General features: G+C 41.9%; 1 protein-coding gene across 1 annotated transcript in view; it reads left to right on the forward strand.

The window, feature by feature from the left end:
• NCKAP1 (NCK associated protein 1) overlaps positions 1-21,023 on the forward strand; it is a 472,154-nt gene that overhangs the window by 401,699 nt on the left and 49,432 nt on the right. The window contains exons 25-26 of the mRNA XM_053698543.1: positions 4,449-4,531; positions 4,712-4,792. Of these exons, the coding sequence (XP_053554518.1) occupies positions 4,449-4,531; positions 4,712-4,792 (164 nt within the window). The remainder of the gene's footprint in view (positions 1-4,448; positions 4,532-4,711; positions 4,793-21,023) is intronic.

The raw sequence follows: 21,023 nt of genomic DNA on the forward strand, positions 1-21,023 counted from the left end.
GGCGATTATTAGTAATTCTTCTTCTTATGAGGAGATTATGGACAGAATTCGTGCTCTTAAATTGGCTAATTCTTTCACCCTAGACGCCTCCTTGCAATTGGCTAGGTTAGCGGCGAAAAATTCTGGGTTTGCTATTGTGGCGCGCAGAGCGCTTTGGTTAAAATCTTGGTCAGCGGATGCGTCTTCCAAGAACAAATTGTTTGACATTCCTTTCAAGGGGAAAACACTGTTTGGCCCTGACTTGAAAGAGTTTATCTCTGATATCACTGGGGGCAAGGGCCACGCCCTTCCTCAGAATAGGTCTTTCAAGGCCAAAAATAAACCTAATTTTCGTCCCTTTCGCAGAAACGGACCAGCCCCAGGTGCTACGTCCTCTAAGCAGGAGGGTAATACTTCTCAAGCCAATCCAGCCTGGAGACCATCCTTGGGCGCTAGAAATAGTCTTCCAAGGTTATCTTCTGGAAGTGATTCATCCTGTTCCATTAAAAGAACGAGGGATGGGGTTCTACTCCAATCTGTTCGTAGTTCCCAAAAAAGAGGGAACGTTCAGACCAATCTTAGATCTCAAGATCCTAAACAAGTTTCTCAAGGTTCCATCGTCCAAAATGGAAACCATTCGAACAATCCTTCCATCCAGGAAGGTCAATTCTTGACCACGGTGGATTTAAAGGATGCGTATCTACATATTCCTGTCCACAAGGAACATCATCGGTTCCTAAGGTTCGCATTCCTGGACAAGCATTACCAGTTCGTGGCGCTTCCTTTCGGATTAGCCACTGTTCCAAGGATTTTCACAAAGGTACTAGGGTCCCTTCTGGCGGTGCTAAGACCAAGGGGCATTGCTGTAGTACCTTACTTGGACGACATTCTGATTCAAGCGTCGTCCCTTCCTCAAGCAAAGGCTCACACGGACATAGTCCTGGCCTTTCTCGGATCTCACGGATGGTAAGTGAACGTGGAAAAGAGTTCTCTATCTCCGTCGACAAGAGTTCCCTTCTTGGGAACAATAATAGACTCCTTAGAAATGAGGATTTTTCTGACAGTGACCAGAAAAACAAAACTTCTAAACTCTTGTCGGATACTTCCTTCCGTTCCTCTTCCTTCCATAGCGCAGTGCATGGAAGTGATAGGTTTGATGGTAGCGGCAATGGACATAGTTCCTTTTGCGCGCATTCATCTAAGACCATTTCAATTGTGTATGCTCAGTCAGTGGAATGGGGACTATACAGACTTGTCTCCGAAGATACAAGTAAATCAGAGGACCAGAGACTCACTCCGTTGGTGGCTGTCCCTGGACAACCTGTCGCAAGGGGTGACCTCCCGCAGACCAGAGTGGGTCATTGTCACGACCGACGCCAGTCTGATGGGCTGGGGCGCGGTCTGGGGATCCCTGAAAGCTCAGGGTCTTTGGTCTCGGGAAGAATCTCTTCTACCGATAAATATTCTGGAACTGTGAGCGATATTCAATGCTCTCAAGGCTTGGCCTCAGCTAGCGAGGGCCAAGTTCATACGGTTTCAATCAGACAACATGACGACTGTTGCGTACATCAACCATCAGGGGGGAACAAGGAGTTCCCTGGCGATGGAAGAAGTGACCAAAATCATTCAATGGGCGGAGACTCGCTCCTGCCACCTGTCTGCAATCCACATCCCAGGAGTGGAAACTTGGGAAGCGGATTTTCTGATTCGTCAGACATTGCATCCGGGGGTGTGGGAACTCCATCCGGAAATCTTTGCCCAAATCACTCAACTGTGGGGCATTCCAGACATGGATCTGATGGCCTCTCGTCAGAACTTCAAGGTTCCTTGCTACGGGTCCAGATCCAGGGATCCCAAGGCGACTCTAGTAGATGCACTAGTAGCACCTTGGACCTTCAACCTAGCTTATGTATTCCCGCCGTTTCCTCTCATCCCCAGGCTGGTAGCCAGGATCAATCAGGAGAGGGCGTAGGTGATCTTGATAGCTCCTGCGTAACCACGCAGGACTTGGTAGGCAGATCTGGTGAATATGTCATCGGCTCCACCATGGAAGCTACCTTTGAGACGAGACCTTCTTGTTCAAGGTCCGTTCGAACATCCGAATCTGGTCCTACTCCAGCTGACTGCTTGGAGATTGAACGCTTGATCTTATCAAAGCGAGGGTTCTCAGATTCTGTTATTGATACTCTTGTTCAGGCCAGAAAGCCTGTAACTAGAAAAATTTACCACAAAATATGGAAAAAATATATCTGTTGGTGTGAATCTAAAGGATTCCCTTGGGACAAGGTAAAGATTCCTAGGATTCTATCCTTTCTTCAGGAAGGATTGGAGAAAGGATTATCTGCAAGTTCCTTGAAGGGACAGATTTCTGCCTTGTCTGTGTTACTTCACAAAGAGCTGGCAGCTGTGCCAGATGTTCAAGCCTTTGTTCAGGCTCTGGTTAGAATCAAGCCTGTTTACAAACCTTTGACTCCTCCTTGGAGTCTCAACTTAGTTCTTTCAGTTCTTCAGGGGGTTCCGTTTGAACCCTTACATTCCGTTGATATTAAGTTATTATCTTGGAAAGTTTTGTTTTTGGCTGCAATTTCTTCCGCTAGAAGAGTTTCAGAATTATCTGCTCTGCAGTGTTCTCCTCCTTATCTGGTGTTCCATGCAGATAAGGTGATTTTACGTACTAAACCTGGTTTTCTTCCAAAAGTTGTTTCTAACAAAAACATTAACCAGGAGATAGTCGTGCCTTCTTTGTGTCCGAAACCAGTTTCGAAGAAGGAACGTTTGTTGCACAATTTGGATGTTGTTCGCGCTCTAAAATTCTATTTAGATGCTACAAAGGATTTTAGACAAACATCTTCCTTGTTTGTTGTTTATTCTGGTAACAGGAGAGGTCAAAAAGCAACTTCTACCTCTCTCTCTTTTTGGATTAAAAGCATCATCAGATTGGCTTACGAGACTGCCGGACGGCAGCCTCCTGAAAGAATCACAGCTCATTCCACTAGGGCTGTGGCTTCCACATGGGCCTTCAAGAACGAGGCTTCTGTTGATCAGATATGTAGGGCAGCGACTTGGTCTTCACTGCACACTTTTACCAAATTTTACAAGTTTGATACTTTTGCTTCTTCTGAGGCTATTTTTTGGGAGAAAGGTTTTGCAAGCCGTGGTGCCTTCCATTTAGGTGACCTGATTTGCTCCCTCCCTTCATCCGTGTCCTAAAGCTTTGGTATTGGTTCCCACAAGTAAGGATGACGCCGTGGACCGGACACACCTATGTTGGAGAAAACAGAATTTATGTTTACCTGATAAATTACTTTCTCCAACGGTGTGTCCGGTCCACGGCCCGCCCTGGTTTTTTAATCAGGTCTGATAATTTATTTTCTTTAACTACAGTCACCACGGTATCATATGGTTTCTCCTATGCAAATATTCCTCCTTAACGTCGGTCGAATGACTGGGGTAGGCGGAGCCTAGGAGGGATCATGTGACCAGCTTTGCTGGGCTCTTTGCCATTTCCTGTTGGGGAAGAGAATATCCCACAAGTAAGGATGACGCCGTGGACCGGACACACCGTTGGAGAAAGTAATTTATCAGGTAAACATAAATTCTGTTTTTTTTTTTTTTTCTCATTCATTATTCATCTTTTTTTTTCTTCCTTTGGCCCCACTCTCTCTTCTCCTAGTTATGTGACTACTTGTTTATCATTACTGCTCTGTAGGCCTGTAAACCTTAAGTCTTAGCAGATTTTTGGCTGAAATTGTTAGGCACTTTTTTATATAGAAATGCAGTATTAAAGGGACAGTCTACTCCAAAATATTTATTGTTTAAAAAGATAATCCTTTTATTACCCATTCTCCAGTTTTGCATAACCAACACGGTTATATTAATATACTTTTTACCTATGTGATCACCTTGTATCTAAGCCTCTGCAGACTGCCCCCTTATCTCAGTGCTATTTACAGACTTGTGGTTTAGCCCATTAGTGCTGACTCATGAATAACTCCACAAAAGTGAGCACAATGTTATCAATATGGCACACATGTACTAACTGTGTCTTCCTGTGAAAAGTTATAAAAATGCACTAGGATGAGAGGTGTTCTACAGGGCCTTAGAAACATGCAGAGGTTTAAAGGTTATAAAGTATATTAATATAACAATGTTGGTTGTGCAAAGCTGGAGAATGGGCAGTAAAGGTACTATATGTTTAAAAAATTAAAAGAAATTGGAATTGGCTACTATTCCTTTAACTAGATTCATTGGGGGTCCATAAGCCATAATGACACTTTTTGTAGTGTTGTATTGACATATACATCTAGGTTTTGAGCATTACTCAGTTGCCAAATGTAGCTGTACTCACAAGGGCCTATTGAGTAAAATGTAAGGTGTTTTTGACCATGAAGTTTTACTTAGCCCTGTTAGAACTAAAGGATGCTTTTGCTTTTTACTTATGCATTGTAATGTTTTATCATTTGATGCAGCTGTTGACAGTGTTTTGAAGAGGATGACTATTATAGGTGTTATTCTATCATTCCGATCACTTGCACAGGAATCCCTGAGAGACGTAAGTTTACCTGCTTTTTGTTTATGTGAAAAGTTACTTATGTATGAAATATTATTTATAGGGCCTGCTAAATAGCTATAGTATTTGTAACTTATACTGCAATATTTATAAAACAAGCAAACTAGTGAAATATATGTTCAAAATATATATATTCTAATTTTTTTCTGTTTATACTTAAAGGTTTTATCTTACCACATTCCATTTCTTGTGAGCTCAGTAGAAGACTTCAAGGATCACATTCCAAGAGAGACTGACATGAAGGCAAGAAGCTTTTTTTTATTTCCTGTAGTGTCATGTTGTATACATTTCATTTCCATCAGTGAAGAAATGTCATATTTAATCACAATTTATTGCACTTACATTGCATTGTATTTTAAATTGTGGTTTGCAATGATAAAACTTTTTTCATGCAATTAGCAAGAGTCCATGAGCTAGTGATGTATGGGATATGCAATCCTACCAGGAGGGGCAAAGTTTCCCAAACCTCAAAATGCCTATAAATACACCCCTCACCACACCCACAATTCAGTTTTACAAACTTTGCCTCCTATGGAGGTGGTGAAGTAAGTGTGTGCTAAGATTTCTACGTTGATATGCGCTTCTTAGCATTTTTTTAAGCCCGATTCCTCTGAGTACAGTGAATGTCAGAGGGATGTGAAGGGAGTATCACCTATTGAATGCAATGGTTTTCCTCATGGGGGATCTATTTCATAGGTTCTTTGTTATCGGTCGTAGAGATTAATCTCCTACCTCCCTTTTCAGATCGACGATTTACTCTCATATTCCATTATCTCTACTGATAACCGTTTCAGTACTGGTTTGGCTATCTGCTATATGTGGATGGGTGTCTTTGGGTAAGTATGTTTTCATTACTTAAGACACTCTCAGCTATGGTTTGGCACTTTATGTATTTATATAAAGTTCTTAATATATGTATTGTACTTATATTTGCCATGATTCAGGTTTTCAGTATATTTCCTTTTGCAGACCGTCAGTTTCATATCTGGGAAATGCTTTTCTATGAAAATTTATTTCTTACCTGGGGTATAGTCTCTTTTCAAATTGACTGTGTTTTAAATTCGCAGGCAGAATTAGACTCGCAAGGGCGCAAAATGCCAAAGTTTATTGCGTCATTCTTGGCGCGAGATTGTTTGGCGCGAAGTTACGTTCATTGACGCAAATTCGTCATTTCCGGCATCTTAGTTGACGCAGAGTCCTTCACAAGGTTGCGTCATCTGACGCGAGTGTGACGTTTTTGGCGCCAACAAATATTTTTCTGTTTTTTGTGCGTCATACTTGGCGCCAAATGTTTTCATTATTTAAGACCCCATTTTTATTTGCCTCTTGCCTTTTTTTCTATGTCAAAGGGCTATGCTGTTTGCATTTTTCCCCATTCCTGAAACTGCCATATAAGGAAATTGATCATTTTGCTTTATATGTTTTTTTTCTCTTACATTTGCAAGATGTCTCAATCTGATCCTGTTTCAGAATTCACTGACGGAACCCTGCTGCCTGATAACAGTTCTACCAAAGCTAAGTGCATTTGTTGTAAACTTGTGGAGATTATACCTCTAGCTGTGGTTTGTAATAGTTGTCATGATAAACTTTTACATGCAGAAAATGTATCCATCAGTAGTATTTCATTACCTGTTGCTGTCCCCTCAACATCTAATGTACAAGATATACCTGTAAATTTAAAAGAATTTATTTCTGATTCTATTCAGAAGGCTTTGTCTACCATCCCGCCTTCTAATAAACGTAAAAGGTCTTTTATAACTTCTCATAGAGTTGATGAAATTTCATATGACCGGCAACATACTGATTTATCCTTCTCTGATGAGGATCTATCTGATTCAGAAGATCCTGCCTCAGATATTGACACTGACAAATCCTCTTATTTATTTAAAATGGAGTATATTCGTTCTTTATTAAAAGAAGTGTTGATTACATTAGATATGGAGGAAACTAGTCCTCTTGATATTAAAACTAGTAAACATTTAAATTGTATTTATAAACCTCCTGTGGTTATTCCAGAGGGTTTTCCAGTTCCTGATGCTATTTCTGATATGATTTCTAAAGAATGGAATAGGCCTGGTACTACTTTTATTCCTTCTTCAAGGTTTAAAAAATTGTATAATTTGCCAGCAGTTAGATTGGAGTTTTGGGAAAAGATCCCCAAAGTTGATGGGGCTATCTCCACTCTTGCTAAACGTACTACTATTCCTACGGAAGATAGTACTTCTTATAAAGATCCTTTAGATAGGAAACTTGAATCTTATCTAAGGAAGGCTTATTATATTCAGGTCATCTTCTTAGGCCTGCAATTTCTTTGGCTGATGTTGCAGCTGCTTCAACTTTTTGGTTGGAAACTTTAGCGCATCAGATCATGTTTTGTCTAGCATTGTTAAGTTGATTCAACATGCTAATAATTTCATTTGTGATGCCGTTTTTGATATCCTCAAAATTGATGTTAGATATATGTCTTTAGCTTTTTTAGCTAGAAGAGCTTTGCGGCTAAAATCTTGGAATGCTGATATGACTTCTAAATCCAGATTGCTTTTTCTTTCTTTCCAAGGTAATAAATTATTTGGTTCTCAGTTGGATTCAATAATTTCAACTGTCACTGGGGGGGAGGGAGTTTTTTTGCCTCAGGATAAAAAACCTAAAGGTAAATCTAAAGCTTCTAACCGTTTTCGTTCCTTTCAAGATAATAAGGAACATAAATCTAATCCTTCCCCAAATGAATCTGTTTCCAATTGGAAGCCTTCCTCAAATTGGAATAAATCAAAGCCTTTTAAGAGTTCAAAGCCAGCCCCCAAGTCCACATGAAGGTGTGGCCCTCATTCCAGCTCAGCTGGTAGGGGGCAGATTAAAATTCTTCAAAGATGTTTGGATCAGTTCAGTCCAAAATCATTGGATCATTATTGTCTCTCAGGGGTACAGAATAGGATTCAGAGTAAGACCACCTGTGTGAAGATTTTTTTCTCTCACGCATTTCAGAGAACCCAGTAAAGGCTCAGGCTTTTCTGAAGTGTGTTTTAGACCTGGAGTTATCAGGGGTGATCATGCCAGTTCCGTTTCAGGAACAGGGTCTGGGGTTTTATTTAAATCTATTCATTGTCCCAAAGAAAGGAATTTCATTTAGACCAGTTTTGGATCTAAAGATTTTGAATCGATATGTAAGAGTACCAAATTTCAAGATGGTGACTATAAGGACTATTATGCCTTTTGTTCAGCAAGGGCATTATATGTCCACAATAGACTTACAGAATGCATATCTTCATATTCCGATTCATCCAGATCACTATCAGTTCCTGAGATTCTCTTTTCTAGACAAGCATTACCAATTTGTTGCTCTTCCTTTTGGCCTAGCAACAACTCCAAGAATCTTTTCAAAGGTTCTCGGTGCCCTACTCTCTAATCAGAGAGCGGGGTATTCTAGCGTTTCCTTATTTGGACGATATCTTGGTATTCCCTCAGTCTTTACGTTCTGCAGAATCTCATGTGGATCAACTAGTGTTGTTTCTTCAAAGACATGGTTGGAGGATCAATTTACCAAAAAAGTTCTTTGATTCCTCAGACAAAAGGTAACCTTTTTAGGTTTCCAGATAGAAGAGATGTTTGAAATTGGTTGCAGCCTATCGGAACCTTCAGTCTAAGTCATTCCCTTCAGTAGCTATGTGCATGGAAGTTTTAGGTCTCATGACTGCAGCATCGGACGCGATCCCCTTTGCTTGTTTTCATATGAGACCTCTCCAGCTTTGTATGCTGAACCAATGGTGCAGGGATTAAACAATGATATCACAATTAATATCCTTAAATCCCAATGTTCGACTTTCTCTGACTTGGTGGTTAGATCACCATCGTATAATTTTAGGGGCCTCTTTCATTCATCCAACCTGTACTGTGATTACAACAGATGCAAGTCTTTCAGGTTGGGGAGCTGTTTTCGGATCTCTGACAGCAAAAGGGGTTTGGAAATCTCAAGAGGCGAGATTACCAAACAAAAATTGGAAATAGACAACTAGCGCCTAGATTAGTTTACCTGCTGCACTATAAACAGACCCCCTAATAAGGTCCTAGATAAATTGCAATATAAAGAGTTTGTATAGGAGCGCCAAAGGCTAAGGTAAACAACAGGTGTATTATCCAACAACACCACAAATTTCTTTGGGTGAAACTAAATAACACTTAAATAGCACTTTTCTGCCAAGGTTCTAAAAGTTTTAAAAGTTTTAATTCACATGTGGAAAAACATTAAAAACAGATTGGTTTAAAAACAAATGAGTTTTATAAAAGCTAGATATTGCGATCCATATAGGATCTATATACAGAGCAGATCTAATTGTTAGTATAGATCAAACTTGGAAAGTTGAAAGATCAACCAGTTAATAATCACTGAATATCAAATAATGGTTATCTAATTGTCTCATATCCCAAATAGTAACAGCTAAATGTGTTAATAAAAATATTTTTTCATATTCAAAAATAGTGACAGCTTAAACGTGTTTGTGTAAAAGTGATACCCCAACTGTGGGAAAAAAACAGTAATGAAAAAGCAAAAATGTATATATGAAAAAGGTCTGTGAAAAAATCCAGTGAAACAATATGAAAAATTGTGAATAAAAATATAATTCTCACGTTACCCCTGAGCCCAGACATTCTGTTATTTCACTCCCTGCCTAAAGTGGATGAGGTTTCCCTTCATTCACTCCTCATAATCTTTCTAAATAGCGCTAAGGCACTCATCCCTCAGAGGTGGAAATCGTCATCGATCCCAACATTAGATCTCTGGAAGACACAGGTTACACACACCCTGACTCTAGATAGAAAACATTACTGGGAACTAGGCAGAGCTGAGATACATGAGCTTATGCTGATGAAGTGGCAGAACGCCCTAAGAGGCGAAACTGATACATAAGACATTTCTACCTGACCAGGTACACCTGTAGATAGGCCTGAACTGAGCTCGAGAAGAACACTCTCACCCGCGCTCCCCATACTAACACCCTACCCTAAAGCTCCTCCCTGCCTCTTTCTCCCCCCCAATTTTTTTTTCTTTTCTCTCTTCTTTCTCCCCCCCAATTTTTTTTTCTTTTCTCTCTCTCGCTCTCTCTCTCTCCCCCCACCCTATCTATAATAGACCCGATATGTTGAGTAATCACCTTTTCTAAGTTACACGAAAATGTGACTCCCATTGAGCTTTTTGTTGATTGTTAGCTATTAATGTTTAGATTACCTTTGGAAGTTTGATGCACTACTGTATTAGCCTTTACTGTTTAAAAAAAAAAAATGATGATTGAGCGTCTAAATGGACCTACGGTGTACATTTTGGGTACGATACCAATGTGTGTTGTAATAGTTTTCAAATGTAGTCATGAACCATTGTATGTCCAATACTGTTGAAAAAAAATAAGAAAAATAAAAAATATATATATATAATTCTAACAAGATCAAATACCGGTATGATCAGAAAAAATAATGGTCAAATGTAATTAGAATAGTTGTTGTGAATAGATGTGTAAATTCCCAGTGTTACCTACACCTTTAGACTAACAAAGTGATCTTATCAATAACCTTTATCTGTAGGATACTAACTCCTACAGATAATACTAAAGACAAATATAAATTTAACAAGATCCCAAAAATTTAAACATTGGATAAACCTCAAATAACACAAATGAATATCACAATAAGTGAATATATAGAAATGTGATTTGGGAAACCCCAAAGTTAAAGTCCCCAAAGTTCCAGATAGTGTCCAAAATTTGGTCCGATGAAAACCAACAGTCTAAAATCAGTAAGTTTAGTCCCAGATTCTTGATCCAAATGATATCCAAGACCTATGGGATAAACAAGAAAATACACTAAACAAAAGGACCTATGAGATAGTCTATTGGTAATAGACTTACCCAAACTGCCGTGGTCCTGATAGTATATGAGCCTCACAAATCTCTTCCAAATTGTCTACGCGTTTCAGCCCTTATGGCCTTTTTCAAGACAATATTTTGGAACTCCGTGCAATTCTCAGGGCTCTTCAGTTTTGTCCTCTGTTGATGAGAGAACCGTTCATTTGTTTTCAGACAGACAATATCACAACTGTGGCATATGTCAATCATCAGGGGGGGACTCACAGTCCTCAAGCTAGGAAAGAAGTATCTTGGATACTTGTTTGGGCGGAATCCAGCTCCTGTCTAATTTCTGCGGTTCATATCCCAGGTATAGACAATTGGGAAGCGGATTACCTCAGTCGTCAGACTTTACATCCGGGAGAATGGTCTCTTCACCCAGATGTGTTTTCTCAAATTGTTCAGATGTGGGGGCTTCCAGAAATAGATCTGATGGCTTCTCATTTAAACAAAAAACTTCCCAGGTACCTGTCCAGGTCCAGGGATCCTCAGGTGGAAGCAGTGGATGCGTTGACACTTCCTTGGTGTTATCAACCTGCTTATGTTTTCCCGCCTCTAGTTCTTCTTCCAAGAGTGATCTCCAAAATCATCATGGAGCAATAGTTTGTGCTGTTGGTGGCTCCAGCATGGCCTCACAGGTTTTGGTATGCGGATCTTGTTCGGATGTCCAGTTGCCAACCTTGGCCACTTCTATCTCAAGGTCCGTTTTTCATCAGGATTTTAAATCATTAAATTTGAAGGTATGGAAATTGAATGCTTAGTGCTTAGTCATAGAGGTTTCTCTGACTCAGTGATTAATACTATGTTGCAGGCTCGTAAATCTGTTTCTAGAAAAATGTATTATCGAGTTTGGAAGTCTTATATTTCATGGTGTTCTTCTCATAAATTCTCCTGGCATTCTTTTAGAATTCCTAGAATTTTACAGTTTCTTCAAGATGGTTTGGATAAATGTTTGTCTGCAAGTTCCTTGAAAAGACAAATCTCTGCTCTTTCTGTTTCTCTTGTTAAGTGTATCCAGTCCACGGATCATCCATTACTTGTGGGATATTCTCCTTCCCAACAGGAAGTTGCAAGAGGATCACCCACAGCAGAGCTGCTATATAGCTCCTCCCCTCACAGCCATACCCAGTCATTCTCTTGCAACTCTCAACATAGATGGAGGTCGTGAGAGGACTTTGGTGTTTTATACTTAGTTTATTTCTTCAATCAAAAGTTTGTTATTTTAAAATGGTACCGGAGTGTACTGTTTATCTCAGGCAGTATTTAGAAGAAGAATCTGCCTGCGTTTTCTATGATCTTAGCAGAAGTAACTAAGATCCTTTGCTGTTCTCACACATCCTGAGGAGTGAGGTACTTCAGAGGGGGAATGGCGTGCAGGTTTTCCTGCAATAAGGTATGTGCAGTTAATATTTTTCTAGGGATGGGCAAGAGATTATGCAGAACATGAGGACGGAGAGCTTCATTCTGTGGGTGACATCTCTGACTCGGGGAAACCTGATTCAGAGATTTCTAATTTTAGATTTAAGCTTGAAAACCTCTGTGTATTGCTTGGGGAGGTGTTAGCTGCTCTGAATGACTGTAACACAGTTGCAATTCCAGAGAAATTGTGTAGGCTGGATAGATACTATGCAGTGCCAGTGTGTACTGATGTTTTTCCTATACCTAAAAGGCTTACAGAAATTATTAGCAAGGAGTGGGATAGACCCGGTGTGCCCTTTTCCCCACCTCCTATATTTAGAAAAATGTTTCCAATAGACGCCACAACACGGGACTTATGGCAGACGGTCCCTAAGGTGGAGGGAGCAGTTTCTACTTTAGCAAAGCGTACCACTATCCCGGTTGAGGACAGTTGTGCTTTTTCAGATCCAATGGATTAAAAATTGGAGGGTTACCTTAAGAAAATGTTTATTCAACAAGGTTTTATTTTACAGCCCCTTGCATGCATTGCGCCTGTCACTGCTGCGGCGGCATTCTGGTTTAAGGCCCTGGAAGAGGCCATCCATACAGCTCCATTGAATGAAATTATTGACAAGCTTAGAACGCTTAAGCTAGCTAACTCATTTGTTTCTGATGCCATTGTTCATTTGACTAAACTAACGGCTAAGAATTCCGGATTCGCCATTCAGGCGCGTAGGGCGTTATGGCTTTAAATCCTGGTCAGCTGACGTGACTTCTAAGTCTAAATTACTCAACATTCCTTTCAAGGGGCAGACCTTATTCGGGCCTGGCTTGAAGGAAATTATTGCTGACATTACTGGAGGCAAGGGTCATACCCTTCCTCAAGACAGGACCAAATCGGAGGCCAAACAGTCTAATTTTCGTGCCTTTCGAAATTTCAAGGCAGGAGCAGCATCAACTTCCTCCGCTTCAAAACAAGAGGGAACTGTTGCTCATTCCAGACAGGCCTGGAAACCTAACCAGTCCTGGAACAAGGGCAAGCAGGCCAGGAAGCCTGCTGCTGCCCCCAAGACAGCATGAAGGAACGGCCCCCTATCCGGAAACGGATGTAGTGGGGGGCAGACATTCTCTCTTCACCCAGGCGTGGGCAAGAGATGTTCAGGATCCCTGGCCGTTGGAGATCATATCTCAGGGATATCTTCTGGACTTCAAAGCTTCTCCTCCACAAGGGAGATTTCATCTTTCAAGGTTATCAGCAAACCAGATAAAGAAAGAGGCATTCCTAAGCTGTGTGCAAAACCTCCTAGTAATGGGAGTGATCCATCCAGTTCCGCGGACGGAACAAGGACAGGGGTTTTATTCAAATCTGTTTGTGGTTCCCAAGAAAGAGGGAACCTTCAGACCAATCTTGGATCTATAGATCTTAAACAAATTCCTCAGAGTTCCATCATTCAAAATGGAAACTATTCGGACCATCCTACCCATGATCCAAGAGGGTCAGTACATGACCACAGTGGACTTAAAGGATGCCTATCTTCACATACCGATTCACAAAGATCATCATCGGTTCCTAAGGTTTGCCTTTCTAGAAAGGCATTACCAATTTGTAGCTCTTCCCTTCGGGTTGGCCACAGCCCCGAGAATTTTTACAAAGGTTCTGGGCTCACTTCTCGCGGTTCTAAGACCGCGAGGCATAGCGGTGGCTCCTTATCTAGACGACATCCTTATACAGGCGTAAAGCTTTCAAATTGCCAAGTCTCATACAGAGATAGTTCTGGCATTTCTGAGGTCGCATGGGTGGAAAGTGAACATGGAAAAGAGTTCTCTATCCCCACTCACAAGAGTCTCCTTCCTAGGGACTCTTTAGATTCTGTAGAGATGAAAATTTACCTGACGGAGTCCAGGTTATCAAAACTTGCTTGCCGTGTCCTTCATTCCATTCCACGCCCGTCAGTGGCTCAGTGCATGGAAGTAATCAGCTTAATGGTAGCGGCAATGGACATAGTGCCATTTGCGCGCCTACATCTCAGACCGCTGCAATTATGCATGCTAAGTCAGTGGAATGGGGATTACTCAGATTTGTCCCCTCTACTAAATCTGGATCAAGAGACCAGAGATTCTCTTCTCTGGTGGCTATCTCGGGTCCATCTGTCCAAGGGTATGTCCTTTCGCAGGTCAGATTGGACGATTGTAACAACAGATGCCAGCCTTCTAGGTTGGGGTGCAGTCTGGAACTCCCTGAAGGCTCACGGATCGTGGACTCAGGAGGAGAAACTCCTCCCAATAAATATTCTGGAGTTAAGAGCAATATTCAATGCTCTTCTAGCTTGGCCTCAGTTAGCAACCCTGAGGTTCATCAGATTTCAGTCGGACAACATCACGACTGTGGCTTACATCAACCATCAAGGGGGAACGAGGAGTTCCCTAGCGATGTTAGAAGTCTCAAAGATAATTCGCTGGGCAGAGTCTCACTCTTGCCACCTGTCAGCGATCCTTTTCTAAGTCGTCTGACTTTTCATCCGGGGGAGTGGGAACTCCATCCGGAGGTATTTGCTCAACTGGTCCATCGTTGGGGCAAACCAGAACTGGATCTCATGGCGTCTCGCCAGAACGCCAAGCTTCCTTGTTACGGATCCAGGTCCAGGGACCCGGGAGCGACGCTGATAGACGCTCTAACAGCTCCTTGGTTCTTCAACCTGGCTTGTGTGTTTCCACCGTTTCCTCTGCTCCCTCGACTGATTGCCAAAATCAAACAGGAGAGAGCATCAGTGATTCTGATAGCGCCTGCGTGGCCACACAGGACCTGGTATGCAGACCTAGTGGACATGTCATCTCTTCCACCATGGTCTCTGCCTCTGAGGCAGGACCTTCTAATACAAGGTCCTTTCAATCATCCAAATCTAATTTCTCTGAGGCTGACTGCATGGAGATTGAACGCTTGATTCTATCAAGGCGTGGCTTCTCCGAGTCAGTCATTGATACTTTAATACAGGCACGAAAGCCTGTCACCAGGAAAATCTACCATAAGATATGGTGTAAATATCTTTATTGGTGTGAATCCAAGAGTTACTCATGGAGTAAGGTTAGGATTCCTAGGATATTGTCCTTTCTCCAAGAGGGTTTGGACAAAGGCTTATCAGCTAGTTCTTTGAAGGGACAGATCTCTGCTCTGTCTATTCTTTTGCACAAGCGTCTGGCAGAGGTTCCAGACGTCCAGGCTTTTTGTCAGGCTTTGGTTAGGATTAAGCCTGTTTTTAAAACTGTTGCTCCCCCGTGGAGCTTAACCTTCGTTAATAAAGTTCTTCAGGGAGTTCCGTTTGAACCCCTTTATTCCATTGATATTAAACTTTTATCCTGTTTTTGATGGCTATTTCCTCGACTCGAAGAGTCTCTGAGTTATCTGCCTTACAATGTGATTCTCCTTATCTGATTTTTCATGCAGACAAGGTAGTTCTGCGCACCAAACCTGGGTTTTTACCTAAGGTGGTTTCTAACAGGAATATCAATCAAGAGATTGTTGTTCCATCATTGTGTCCTAATCCTTCTTCAAAGAAGGAACGTCTTTTGCATAATCTGGATGTAGTCCGTGCCTTGAAGTTTTACTTACAGGCTACTAAAGATTTTCGTCAAACATCTGCCCTCTTTGTCGTTTACTCTGGACAGAGGAGAGGTCAAAAAGCTTTGGCAACCTCTCTCTCCTTTTGGCTTCGGAGCATCATACGCTTAGCCTATGAGACTGCTGGACAGCAGCCCCCTGAAAGGATTACAGCTCATTCTACTAGAGCTGTGGCTTCCACCTGGGCCTTTAAAAATGAGGCCTCTGTTGAACAGATTTGCAAGGCCGCGACTTGGTCTTCGCTTCACACCTTTTCAAAATTTTACAAATTTGATACATTGCTTTTTTCGGAGGCTGTTTTTGGGAGAAAGGTTCTACAGGCAGTGGTTCCTTCCGTTTAAGTTCCTGCCTTGTCCCTCCCATCATCCGTGTACTTTAGCTTTGGTATTGGTATCCCACAAGTAATGGATGATCCGTGGACTGGATACACTTAACAAGAGAAAACATAATTTATGCTTACCTGATAAATTTATTTCTCTTATAGTGTATCCAGTCCACGGCCCGCCCTGTCCTTTTAAGGCAGGTTTAAATTTTAATTAAACTACAGTCACCACTGCACCCTAAGGTTTCTCCTTTCTCGTCTTGTTTCGGTCGAATTACTGGATATGGCTGTGAGGGGAGGAGCTATATAGCAGCTCTGCTGTGGGTGATCCTCTTGCAACTTCCTGATGGGAAGGAGAATATCCCACAAGTAATGGATGACCCGTGGACTGGATACACACTACAAGAGAAATAAATTTATCAGGTAAGCATAAATTATGTTTTTATTCCACAGGAAAATTGCTAAACTTCCTCATATTCATTGTTTTGTACAGGCTTTGGTTCGTATCAAGCCTGTCATTAAATCAATCTCTCCTCCTTGGAGTCTTAATTTGGTTTTGAAGGCTTTGCAGGCTCCTCCATTTGAGCCTATGCATTCTTTGGACATTAAACTTCTTTCCTGGAAAGTGTTGTTCCTTTTGGCAATCTCTTCTGCTAGAAGAGTTTCTGAATTATCCGCTCTCTTGTGAATCTCCTTTTCTGATTTGTCATCAGGATAAGGCAGTTTTGCGGACTTCATTTAAATTCTTACCTAAGGTTGTGAATTCTAACAACATTAATAGAGAAATTGTTGTCCCTTCTTTGTGTCCTAATCATAAGAATTCTTTGGAGAGATCTTTACATTCTTTGGATGTGGTGAGAGCTCTGAAATATTATGTTGAAGCCACTAAAGATTTCAGGAAGACTTCTAGTCTATTCTTTTTCTTTTCTGGTTCCAGGAAAGGTCAGAAGGCTTCTGCCGTTTCTTTGGCATCGTGGTTAAAGCTTTTGATTCATCAAGCTTATTTGGAGTCGGGTAAAGCTCCGCCTCAGAGAATTACAGCTCATTCTACTAGATCAGTTTCCACTTCTTGTTCTTTTAAGAATGAAGCTACGGTTGATCAGATTTGCAAAGCAGCATCTTGGTCTTCTTTGCATACATTTACTAAATTCTACCATTTTGATGTGTTTGCTTCTTCGGAAGCAGTTTTTAGTAGGAAAGTTCTTCTGGGCAGCTGTTTCAGTTTGATTCTTCTGCTTATGATTTAAGTTTTTATTTTTTGAGAATAAACTTATATTTGGGTTGTGGATTTATTTTTTTCAGCGAAATTGTTGTTTTCTCCAACATAGGTGTGTCCGGTCCACGGCGTCATCCTTACTTGTGGGATATTCTCTTCCCCAACAGGAAATGGCAAAGAGCCCAGCAAAGCTGGTCACATGATCCCTCCTAGGCTCCGCCTACCCCAGTCATTCTCTTTGCCGTTGTACAGGCAACATCTCCACGGAGATGGCTTAGAGTTTTTTAGTGTTTAACTGTAGTTTTTATTATTCAATCAAGAGTTTGTTATTTTAAAATAGTGCTGGTATGTACTATTTACTCTGAAACAGAAGATTTCTGTTTGTATGAGGAAAATGATTTTAGCAACCGTTACTAAAATCCATGGCTGTTCCACACAGGACTGTTGAGAGGAATTAACTTCAGTTGGGGGAACAGTGAGCAGTCTTTTGCTGCTTGAGGTATGACACATTCTAACAAGACGATGTAATGCTGGAAGCTGTCATTTTCCCTATGGGATCCGGTAAGCCATTTTTATTCACACAGTAAATAAGGGCTTCACAAGGGCTTATTAAGACTGTAGACATTTTCTGGGCTAAATCGATCATATTTACACATATTTAGCCTTGAGGAATCATTTAATCTGGGTATTTTTTGTAAAATAATATCGGCAGGCACTGTTTTAGACACTTTATTCTATTGGGGCTTTCCCTAATCATAGTCAGAGCCTCATTTTCGCGCCGGTATGGCGCACTTGTTTTTGAGAACAGCATGACATGCAGCTGCATGTGTGTGGAGCTCTGATACATAGAAAAGTCTTTCTGAAGGCATTATTTGGTATCGTATTCCCCTTTGGGCTTGGTTGGGTCTCAGCAAAGCAGATTCCAGGGACTGTAAAGGGGTTAAATATAAAAACGGCTCCGGTTCCGTTATTTTAAGGGTTAAAGCTTCCAAATTTGGTGTGCAATACTTTTAAGGCTTTAAGACACTGTGGTGAAATTTTGGTGAATTTTGAACAATTCCTTCATACTTTTTCGCAATTGCAGTAATAAAGTGTGTTCAGTTTAAAATTTAAAGTGACAGTAACGGTTTTATTTTAAAACGTTTTTTGTGCTTTGTTATCAAGTTTATGCCTGTTTAACATGTCTGAACTACCAGATAGATTGTGTGCTGACTGTGGGGAAGCCAAGGTTCCTTCTCATTTAAATAGATGTGATTTATGTCATAATAAAAATGATGCCCAAGATGATTCCTCAAGTGAGGGGAGTAAGCATGGTACTGCATCATCCCCTCCTTCTTCTACACCAGTTTTGCCCATACAGGAGGCCCCTAGTACATCTAGCGCGCCAATACTCCTTACTATGCAACAATTAACGGCTGTAATGGATAATTCTATCAAAAACATTTTAGCCAATATGCCCACTTATCAGCGAAAGCGCGACTGCTCTGTTTTAGAAAATACTGAAGAGCATGAGGCCGCTGATGATATTGTTTCTGAAGGGCCCCTACACCAGTCTGAGGGGGCCAGGGAGGTTTGGTCTGAGGGAGAAATTTCAGATTCAGGAAAAATTTCTCAACAAGCTGAACCTGATGTGATTACTTTTAAATTTAAGTTGGAACATCTCCGCGCTCTGCTTAAGGAGGTGTTATCCAATTTGGATGATTGTGATTATCTGGTCATTCCAGAAACACTATGTAAAATGGACAAGTTCCTAGAGGCCCCGGGGCCCCCCGAAGCTTTTCCTATACTCAAGCGGGTGGCGTACATTGTTAATAAAGAATGGGACAGGCCCGGTGTACCTTTCGTACCTCCCCCCATATTTAAAAAAAAAAAAATTGTTTCCTATAGTCGACCCCAGAAAGGACTTATGGCAGACAGTCCCCAAGGTCGAGGGGGCGGTTTCTACTCTAAACAAGCGCACCACTATACCCATAGAAGATAGTTGTGCTTTCCAAGATCCTATGGATAAAAAATTAGAAGGTTTGCTAAAAAAGATGTTTGTTCAGCAAGGTTACCTTCTACAACCAATTGCATGCATTGTCCCTGTCACTACAGCCGCGTGTTTCTGGTGCGATGAGCTAGAAAAGGCGATTATTAGTAATTCTTCTTCTTATGAGGAGATTATGGACAGAATTCGTGCTCTTAAATTGGTTAATTCTTTCACCCTAGTCGCCACCTTGCAATTGGCTAGGTTAGCGGCGAAAAATTCTGGGTTTGCTATTGTGGCGCGCAGAGCGCTTTGGTTAAAATCTTGGTCAGCGGATGCGTCTTCCAAGAACAAATTGTTTGACATTCCTTTCAAGGGGAAAACACTGTTTGGCCCTGACTTGAAAGAGTTTATCTCTGATATCACTGGGGGCAAGGGCCACGCCCTTCCTCAGAATAGGTCTTTCAAGGCCAAAAATAAACCTAATTTTCGTCCCTTTCGCAGAAACGGACCAGCCCCAAGTGCTACGTCCTCTAAGCAGGAGGGTAATACTTCTCAAGCCAATCCAGCCTGGAGACCAAGGCAAGGCTGGAACAAAGGAAAGCAGGCCAAGAAACCTGCCACTGCTCCCAAGACAGCATGAGATGCGGGCCCCCGATCCGGGACCGGATTTGGTGGGGGGCAGACTCTCTCTCTTCACTCAGGCTTGGGCAAGAGATGTTCTGGATCCTTGGGCGCTAGAAATAGTCTTCCAAGGTTATCTTCTGGAAGTGATTCATCCTGTTCCATTAAAAGAACGAGGGATGGGGTTCTACTCCAATCTGTTCGTAGTTCCCAAAAAAGAGGGAACGTTCAGACCAATCTTAGATCTCAAGATCCTAAACAAGTTTCTCAAGGTTCCATCGTCCAAAATGGAAACCATTCGAACAATCCTTCCATCCAGAAAGGTCAATTCTTGACCACGGTGGATTTAAAGGATGCGTATCTACATATTCCTGTCCACAAGGAACATCATCGGTTCCTAAGGTTCGCATTCCTGGACAAGCATTACCAGTTCGTGGCGCTTCCTTTCGGATTAGCCACTGTTCCAAGGATTTTCACTAAGGTACTAGGGTCCCTTCTGGCGGTGCTAAGACCAAGGGGCATTGCTGTAGTACCTTACTTGGACGACATTCTGATTCAAGCTTCGTCCCTTCCTCAAGCAAAGGCTCACACGGACATAGTCCTGGCCTTTCTCAGATCTCACGGATGGTAAGTGAACATGGAAAAGAGTTCTCTATCTCCGTCGACAAGAGTTCCCTTCTTGGGAACAATAATAGACTCCTTAGAAATGAGGATTTTTCTGACAGAGACCAGAAAAACAAAACTTCTAAACTCTTGTCGGATACTTCCTTCCGTTCCTCTTCCTTCCATAGCACAGTGCATGGAAGTGATAGGTTTGATGGTAGCGGCATTGGACATAGTTCCTTTTGCGCGCATTCATCTAAGACCATTTCAATTGTGTATGCTCAGTCAGTGGAATGGGGACTATACAGACTTGTCTCCGAAGATACAAGTAAATCAGAGGACCAGAGACTCACTCCGTTGGTGGCTGTCCCTGGACAACCTGTCGCTAGGGGTGACCTCCCGCAGACCAGAGTGGGTCATTGTCACGACCGACGCCAGTCTGATGGGCTGGGGCGCGGTCTGGGGATCCCTGAAAGCTCAGGGTCTTTGGTCTCGGGAAGAATCTCTTCTACCGATAAATATTCTGGAACTGAGAGCGATATTCAATGCTCTCAAGGCTTGGCCTCAGCTAGCGAGGGCCAAGTTCATACGGTTTCAATCAGACAACATGACGACTGTTGCGTACATCAACCATCAGGGGGGAACAAGGAGTTCCCTGGCGATGGAAGAAGTGACCAAAATCATTCAATGGGCGAAGACTCGCTCCTGCCACCTGTCTGCAATCCACATCCCAGGAGTGGAAACTTGGGAAGCGGATTTTCTGATTCGTCAGACATTGCATCCGGGGGTGTGGGAACTCCATCCGGAAATCTTTGCCCAAATCACTCAACTGTGGGGC

Source organism: Bombina bombina, chromosome 1, assembly GCF_027579735.1.
Source record: "Bombina bombina isolate aBomBom1 chromosome 1, aBomBom1.pri, whole genome shotgun sequence".
Taxonomy (NCBI): domain Eukaryota; kingdom Metazoa; phylum Chordata; class Amphibia; order Anura; family Bombinatoridae; genus Bombina; species Bombina bombina.